General features: G+C 47.9%; 1 protein-coding gene across 1 annotated transcript; it reads right to left on the bottom strand.

Annotated features, from left to right (window-relative positions):
- Positions 1–947: 947 nt before the first annotated feature.
- On the bottom strand, positions 948–8,041 carry LOC146177461 (uncharacterized). The gene is made up of 2 exons (XM_084581568.1): positions 7,013–8,041; positions 948–1,087 (listed from the first exon to the last, which is right to left on the bottom strand). Exons 1-2 carry the CDS (start codon positions 8,022–8,024, stop codon positions 948–950), a joined length of 1,152 nt encoding a protein of 383 aa, XP_084437694.1. The 5' UTR covers positions 8,025–8,041.
- Between the last annotated feature and the right edge of the window lie 1,038 nt (positions 8,042–9,079).

The raw sequence follows: 9,079 nt of genomic DNA, 5'->3' as shown, positions 1-9,079 counted from the left end.
TCTTTGTGTCCCTGTTCCTTCTGTGCGTACCAAGCTTGTGTTCACTGCCGCTATCGAACCACCGCTTTCAAAGAGCAAGGCATTGCCGCGTACCTCTCTGCGACAGAAGGAGACGAGGACAATGTATTAAGCAGCGTGGTGCCAGATTGACCTCATCAGTCTTCTGCCTCGCACTGGTTACAATATCACAGCGATATTATATTTCTCTATATACGAAGACGATTTAAGGCAGGAGGTGATGCTAAATGTGTGAAACAAAAATTAACAGAACGCAACACTACAACATCTCTATGGCAAAACACGCCATGAAGACGGATAGTGTGCTGTTTCAAACGGTTTCCCCTTTTTGCGGTGTTTGTTACCTCGCGTCATAAAATGAATGGTATGAAGAAGGATCAATTTGGTCATATAAATGACAAAACGGTTGATTGATGTAATCAAATGTAGGAGGGAGCGACGATGCGTTTCCTGCGTCTAAGCGGCATATGACGACGGAATTTGGGGGAGAGGCCAGCTGCCAACAGCTGCCGAATCCTTGTCAACTTCATCGCTGGACATTCCCACACCAAGTCGTGAATATTGGCTTCTGTATCTCTGGACTTGCAGATGGGGCACTAAGGGAGGGGATACAAATCTTAAACTGGGGCCACTTCTGAGTCATTGCAGGTGTTAGGGCCACCCTAGCTCATATCTTCTAAAGTGTCACCTGCTTTGCATTGGTTAGACCGCGGGGGAGGCTGACAGTTCACGGAGGTATGAGTAGAAGAGGTGTACGGCATCGGGGATGCTCCTTTCTTGTTAAATGGAGGGTAGCATTATCCAATTTTAGAAGGCTTGGCGATGACGTGGTTGAGGTGGAAGGCGGGATGTAGAATACTGAGGGCTTTTAGAGCTTAGAAGGCCACGCGGAATTCATTCAATACAAATTGGTTGCGGTATGCGTGCCGCTAGATATTTTTGCATATTTCTGCGCTGCTCTTGACGCGACTAAGTAGCTTTGTCACCTGGAAGGCATTGAACATATTGGCCGTGAGAAGCATTTCAATGGCACTCATGAAGCGAAGCGCCTCTTGGAGATCAAGAAGCTCTGCACAAATATGATATAGAGAAAACGCTTTCTGTTGGTGAATAAACTAAAGATGAACAATGTATAGGCAGAAATGAGTTTTTGTGCAAAACATCGCTCCAGGGTGCCGCTACATTATGCTAGTTTTACACCAGCTATACACACTTACAAGACTGATTGAAACACGTGTTTATTGTCTGGGTCACTGTGCACGTTTGCTTCTGGCATTTGTGGAGGCATCCGGCCGCACTTCAGTAATGGCGGGCGAGGCGGATGCTGCTTCGTTTGTGTTCGGCAGCTGCCGTACATCTTGGCTCTGGGGCCTAAGTGAACAAACACTGCGAGATTTTCCCAGAGCATAGAGACGGCCGTGTTGTCGGGAGATTCCGGAAGGACTTAGTCGGTGTAGCTGGCCTGGCGAATGGCAATGGAAATTTCGGTGAGGGCCCTGACCCGAATATCAGAATAGTCGTGCTAGTCTTATACTATAAAGGCAGCGGTTGCTGGACTTTGGAAATGGCGGCAAATCCGTTCATTGCACTTAGAAGAAAAATATACACGAGCATTCTTTAAAATACTGCACCCAGGATACGTGTAGTCGTGTAGTGTAGAATAGTGTAGTTATGTCGCAACTACCTCCAAATAGAATTACGAGATGAACATGCCTGTTGCAGAAGCTATTGATGACAGCGCAAGGAGTCATATCTTGAATCTCAGTCTAGGAGTATAAAAGGGCACAATGATGCCAGTGGTCAGTCAATGTCCTACCCGACAAGTAATAATCTATGAATGTGAGAAGCCCACAGAAAGAGGGCTGGTCCTAGTTGGGTACAGTCGCAAACATCGAGACGACCTACCGACGTTGTGGGTACATGATCTGTCTGCGCAGAGGCGATCAGGACACCACATCCGGCGAAGTCGAACAGCAGAATTCAATTCTTTCGCCTCACTACCGCACGTGGATAACTATCCAGGATTCATTATCTTCCACCACTCACATGCATGAACATTTAGGCTAAGTTTAGCACAGAAACCACAAGTTGAAGTATCACAAAGCGGTGCAGCGGTGGCGTAGAGGTAGAACATCCGCCTCGCATGCAAGAGGACCGGGGTTCAAATCCCGGTGCCGCGCAATTCTCCACCGGATGACAAAAAAAATCCGCGTGTCGATGGAATTGCATATACAAGTTTGGGGTGCGACCTGATGCCGGTGAACAGTTCCGGCAACGCACTCCCTCAACAGAACAGGAGTTGGCCACCCTGGTGCAGTAATTGGCCACAACCTCCTATGATAAGCTCCATAAAACCCCGGCCCTCAGTCACCAGCGGCTGCGGAACAACTGACCACGGCGGCGGTCAGACCTGTGACGCAGCAGAGGGTGCTAAGAAAGTCTGGCTCCGCTGGACAGGCCGCCATTGGAAACTGACCCTGGCAACGTTTATTGCTAGAACCCTAGCTAGTGAAGCTAGTTTAGCAGCGCTGTTACAGGAACTAGAGGGCATGAAATGGGATGTCATAGGGCTTAGTGAGGTTAGGAGGCCGAATGAGGCATATACTGTACTGAAGGATGGGCATGTACTGTGTTATCGAGGTTTACCAGAGAGGCGACAACTAGGAGCAGGTTTCCTTGTCAATAAGTATATAGCGGGTAATATAGATGAATTCTATAGTATTAATCAGAGGGATGCAGGCATCGTAATTACCCTTACAAAGAAGCTTAATGAGTTTCTGATTAAATGTTAATTACATTTCTCATCATGCACATTAACATTTCTGTACATTTTCTTGATGAATTTTTGATGAGTTTCACAAGAAAGTTGGCCACCGTGTTTCTGGTTGGTACCTAATGTGTGCATTTCTTGTGTGTTGTTCATGAGCGCCTGATGGCTTTCACTTTTGCATAAAAAGTAAAAGCTAAAACGTAGCGAAGCACCTCAACTACATTAAAAGGCTAAAAAATAAAAAAAAATTAAAACTAAGCGAAAAAAAACTGCACCTGTGGCGCGATTCGAACTCGGTATCTCTCAATCCGTAGCTTTCTACGCTAACCACTCGGCCACTCTTTTTTTCTTCTTTATTGCCTGTTTTGAGTTCACATCAATTCAAAAAAGATCCACCATAATGGTAAAACTCGCAACAACTAGACTTCGGCTGTCACGAAAGGTTTAAAATTTTTTGAGGACAGCCAGTTCATCGAGCACACTGATCCAGTCAGGTGGATCAGAAAGCACCCGATACGTTTCTCTAAGGAGCAGCACACTCTCGATAAAGTTCTCGCGTACAGAACGCGTGTTGACATCTGCATGTTGCCCTTGCATCCTTGTTTTCCACAGGCTGTGGAGGCTCAGGACCATGACTAAATCCAAAGGAATACCCTCACTCTCGATTGGAAGGAACCGTATGCCATACGGATCTAACGGAAGGTCTTTCTTTAGTGTTCTCTGGAGAACATCCCAGTGAAAGCCTGGGTCCCAGCAATCCAGAAAGACGTGCTCGATTGTCTGTTTTTTTGCAAAGGAGACAGTCTGTTGTCCAGGGAACGAATAAGCCTCTTTCATATAACCAGGTTGTAACAGGTAATGTGTTGGAATGTAGCTTAAAGAAGAACGTTTTAACTGAATGCCTAACTGGCATCTTTTTTACACGCTTTAGGACATCCTGTCCGGGGCCTCCACGGTGTGGTGCACGGTAAATCGGCAACGGTATCATCACATCCAGAAGATCTTTGTACAGCTTCTTCTTACACACTTTGCTCAAGTATTCCATTGAAAACGCGCATGCAACATTCTGAAAGACAAGACAACTTCGCGCATGTACCCTTTTAAAGCGCCACTCATATTCTGACCAGAACAGACAACGTATTCTGGAAGCATTTTACACAGTCGTACTTGCATGACCGTCCTCAAGAATTTGTCGTTTTGATCACGAAGGAAAAAAAAAACGCGAGACAACCTGTCGCAAAAAGAGATGCACAAGGCCCAAGCCCCCCGCCTTAACAGGCAGAAAGAGGTTGGTTCTGCTGCACTTTTCCCATGTTGATGCCCACATGAAAACGGCAAAGACACGATGAATTTTTTGAATGCTAACACGCGTCGCCGAAAGCACATTCATTACGTACCATATCTTTGCCACAAGGAAAACATTGCACACATAAGCGCGTGAGAACATTGACAACGGCTTGCCCTGCCATGAATCAGCTTTCTCTCTCGCTCTCTCTGCTTGGCCAGCCCAGAATGGGGTGGGATCTTGGTACGATTCAAGCGACACGCCTAAATACTGGGTCGGCAATTTTGACCATTGCAAACGAGAAAAGTATTCAGGCGTAACATCCCAGTCTCCATGCCAGAAACCGGCACTTTTTTCCCAATTTACTTCACAGCCTGTCTGTCGGCAGAATTTGTCAACAAGGGCAGTAACTTCTTGAATGCTTTCTCTGCTTGAACAGAATACAGCGATGTCATCTGCATATGCCAGCATTTTGACCTGTGCTGACTGCAGCATAAAACCAGTTATACGTTCATTGTTTATGATAGACCGGCAGAGAGGATCGAGGTAGGCCGCAAACAGTAGGGGTGACAGGGGGCAGCCTTGCCTCACTGACGACAGCACACGAATGCTGTCAGTGAGCTCTCCATTCACAATTATCCGTGTCGTGCAGTTCGCATACACCATTCGAACACCTTCCCCAATCACTCGCCCTATGTTTGACTGTGTCAATACTTCGAACAAGGCATCGTGCGAAACGCGATCGAATGCTTTGGCGAGATCCAGCTGTATCATTGCCACTCGAGATCCAATCGCGTCACAACACTCCAAAACAGTTCGTACCACGTGCACATTAGTTGCGATGCTTCGACCTTTAACGCCGCACGTCTGGTGTGGCCCAACCAGACTCGGTATTACACTTTGAAGCCTTTTCGCCAGCACTTTCATGTATATTTTGTAATCCACGTTGGTGAGGCTTATCGGCCGATAAGAACACACCAACAGGCGTTTTCCTGGCTAATCATACTTCGGAATCAAAACAATGTGCGAGGTAGAAAACGAAGGTGGGACCTGCTTACGTTCGTATGACTCATCTAGCACTTTAAGCAAAATCTGGGCTGTGTAATCTTTAAATGCTTTGTAGAAAGCAGCGCCAAGCCCATCAGGTCCTGGCGACTTTCCCATTGGAAGGTCGTCTATCGCACTTTCTATTTCTGTCAAACTTATGGGTCGTTCTAGACGCGTTCTAACATCCTCATCGAGCTTTGGCATTTGGCGCAAAAATTCTGCCTGAAAGCCATTTTTGACTTCGCGTTTACGGCCAAGCAATTCATTGTAGTGTTCTATAAAGGTATTTTTGATAGTAGCAGGGTCACTAGTTACAGCACCTCGGTTGTCAATTTGCCGTATTTCCTTTTGATACGCGTGCCGTTTCTCATCTGACAGCGCTCGCTTAGTTGGCGTCTCCCCCGCCCAGAATTTTTCCGACCTTGCTCTTATCACTGCTGCCTTATACTTTTCAGTGTCAATGTTTTCAAGTTGTCGTTTCAAGGCTTTTATTTCTTCTGCATATCTTCCCGGCTGGATGCTATCCATGCTAAGCAAAAACTCAAGCTCTTCGTGCATTTCTTTCTCTTTTCTTTTTTCCTCATATCGAATTGCGCTTGCAGTTTTGATAGCTATAAGCTTTACTCTCTGCTTTAGCTCCTCCCACTCAACTATATAGCTTTCGGCCTGCGTCGAAAGTAATTTATCGAGTTCTTTCGTTGTCTCTCTTACAAAACTGTCGTCCTCTAAAAGCTTCACGTTAAATTTCCAGAGGTGCCAGTTAAATCGTGACCTCCGCTGTTTCCTGCCAAATGTTCCAATTACTAAGCAATGGTCACTGAAGCTTACGGGCTTAACGTCATACTCTGTGCACAATGAAGCCAGTTCAACAGAGACATAAATTCGATCTAATCTGGCGTGGCTATCCCTTTGAAAATGCGTGTATTTAGGGTGTGCGTCGTAAGAGAACAAATAGCCAACGTCTTCGAGATTACACTCATTAATTAAAGAGTGCAGCAGCTGAGCACTCTTATCCCTCACTGGCAAATTTTTTGCGCGGTCCTGAGCGAAACAAACACAGTTGAAGTCTCCTATCAATATTACTACCTTGTCGCACCTAAGATGCATTTCGAGCCTTTCGAAAAATGTTCTGCGCTCGTTCACCGCGTTCGGAGCATGAACACAGACAACACGATAACTATAATTTGAAAACGAAAAGTCAACAACAAGAAGGCGACCGCATTGGAAAGCCACAACGGAAGCAACGTTGATGCCTAAACTTTTACGAATAAATAAAACGCAGCCACCCGACGCGCCGACGGAATGGCAGACGCATACGTCATACAAAGAAGAAAAGGACGACGCCATACGATCGGTTAGCTCTTCGCTTTCAATCTTAGTTTCTTGGATAGCGATTAGGTCAAGGTCGTTTTCAAGAATTAGGCGTCGCAGCTGACTTTGTCGTCTTCTTGCTCCCAAACCCCGGACATTTAAAGATGCTAGACGAAGTGTTACATCGAAAAAAAAAAAGTGTTACATCGAGATTAACCGCCATGTTTAGTAACAAAAGCCCCGCTAATAAGAGTTCGTGGCGGTTAACAAAACACTAAACTCACAGTGCATAAAGCCTCCAGCCAGCGTTCCCCAATCCAGTCTTTCGCAGGCGCCGTACAGATCACAGCCAGCACCGTCTTTACTGAGTCCACCTGGCCACACAGGCCAAAGGATTATGGAGGCGGTTTCACCGCCTGCCTTGACTCGGATGGGACGTTCGGGTTCGGCCGCGATTTGACGGCCGGCCGTCTCCTCCCCATTTGTTTTTGGTGGCGGCTCCCCGCTGCCACTGCCGTCCAGTTGCTCACTCTCGGTATCTTTCTGGTCACGCGGCCGCTTTCCGGGAAGTACACCGGCACCGACGCCAGCTGCTCCCTGAGTAACGTCCATTGCGGGTGCTTCGGCGCCCTCGATGCTCGATTCGTCGTCGTTCGTCGCGTTATCCAACGCAGAATCCTCTTGGTCGGTAACTATTGGTTTGCTCGGTGGGCTAGCGTGAACACTAGGCTTCTGCGGCACAAGGACTTGAAGATTAGGCTGCAATACTTCCTTGTCCGCTGGTCCTTTTCCTGCTTTCGAAGTCTCCTCAGCGTCCGCCTCATCCATGTACAGCTCGAACGCTTCATCCCTTTTGCCGGGACCGGTGACGCTTGCGTATGTGCGAGTGCACTGACTCTCTTCGTGTCCGAACCGACGGCAAGAGCTGCATCGCGGAATGCGGCACTCACGCCGTATGTGACCTGTACCTTGGCAGCGCAGGCAAAGCGGGGCCCTGCCAGGCACTACCACTAGAGCCAATTCGCCACTGACGCTCACCTGATGCGGAAGGTCGTCGAGCTTGACACCTGGATTCAACTTGAGTGTCACAAGTCTTGTTGTTGAACCCTTATCCGACACGCCCTGTGCTCTCCACTTCTCCTTTGCAACATCTGTCACCCTCCCGAAAGCAGCAAAGGCGAGCCGCACGTCTTCGTCTGGTACACTGTGCAGCAACCAGTGTACCTTCATTCGGACGTCTCGGTTAGCAGGATCGATGACGAGACACCGAGCGCCTTTAACCTCCAGGTCTGCAAAGCGAAGTATCCTCTTCATCGAGTCAGCGTCCTTGAAGGTCACGGCCCAGACGTGGTTCATGCGGTACGCCCCCAGGGCGATAACATCCGGCATGAGCGAAAGCGGAGCAAGCGCATCACGAAAGTCTTCCACCCGGTATGGGCGGGCCCTGATGTCACCGTGCAAAAAAACAGTATTTTCAACAAATCGACCTGTAGGCAAACTTGGCAGTACAACCTGATAATCACTGTCCGAAACAAAAAGCCTGTTTCCGCGGCCAGACATGACCGCTGTACCCGCTCCAACGGAGCCCAACATAACACGTCCGTTCGCTACGGCGGCCGGAAGTCAACCACTCGGCCACTCGGGACTTGTAACGTTGGTAACGTATTTGCTTCTTATGTCTGGACTGCATTCATAAGATTGGGACTTAATGTTTCGAAGTGTACAGGCCATTGCGGCTGATCTAACAATTACAACTTCTTGACCATTAGAACTTGCATCTAATGTTCTGAATACCTATGCGCACTATTTTTCCACTGGAGTCATTTTAACATGTCGAGTTTGGCATCGCTGGCAAATTTATGAGCGCTGGCTCTTCGGTGGTTGCTACCTTGGGCGTAATTTTCGCTGAACATGGAGCTGTAGCACGAACCTTTAAGGAAAAAAAGTGCGACCAAGCTTCAATACCGGCAAGCGCAGCAGCGCCAACACTATTTTACTGGTAACTAAATCTTATTTGTATCTAAACATTTCGGGAAGCGATGCGATGACTGAGGGCTCGGCTAATCTATACGCAGAGCAAGAAGGAGCTCGAAAGCTTAAGAAACACGCAAAATATCATGCATTATAAAGAAGGCATTGCTTCTCGTGCCCTGGTCGTGGACATGCTCCCAGGACGGTCCAGTTCCGAGGCAACGCACGGCTCGGGTTACGTCCGCGCGTCGTCGTCGGCGCAGGCAGGCTACCCCTGCTGGTCTTTCCGAAGCGGCCTGCTCGCAGGTGCAAGGAGGCATTGGAAATGGAGCGGCCGTGCGTCCGTTTGCTTGGAGGCGGTGTGGCAGTGCGTCGGTTCGCGTACACAACAATATCCTTGCCCGTAACACCCTAGAGCATATTGTCCAAACATAGCACCCCTTCGCTTCGCAAGAAGGGATTTGCAATGGCACAAACACCCAAGACTCCTGAAATGGCGAGAATTGGGCCTAGTTGGTTATTCATATTGGTTTCACCGGGCTAACACATTGAACGACAGAAAAGACAAACACCACGGAGCGCCCCAAACACCCAAGACTCAGGGTGTAAGCGTGTTTTGAATGAAACAAATGTCCAAAAAGTTGTTTTTGTTTTTACAGTGCATGCTAAACAGAAAT

Source organism: Amblyomma maculatum, chromosome 10 (assembly GCF_055883805.1).
Source record: "Amblyomma maculatum isolate TAMU_Amacu chromosome 10, ASM5588380v1, whole genome shotgun sequence".
NCBI classification, from domain to species: Eukaryota; Metazoa; Arthropoda; class Arachnida; order Ixodida; family Ixodidae; genus Amblyomma; species Amblyomma maculatum.
This window is presented reverse-complemented; position numbering and strand designations above follow the sequence as displayed.

Bases quoted from the DNA above. Each gene is read 5' to 3' on its own strand.
- LOC146177461 (XM_084581568.1), bottom strand. From the start codon at position 8,024: ATGTTGGGCTCCGTTGGAGCGGGTACAGCGGTCATGTCTGGCCGCGGA. The intron at 1,088-7,012 runs GTGCCGGTGTAC...ATATTTGTGCAG, and splicing joins TCAGGGAGCAGCTGGCGTCG to AGCTTCTTGATCTCCAAGAG.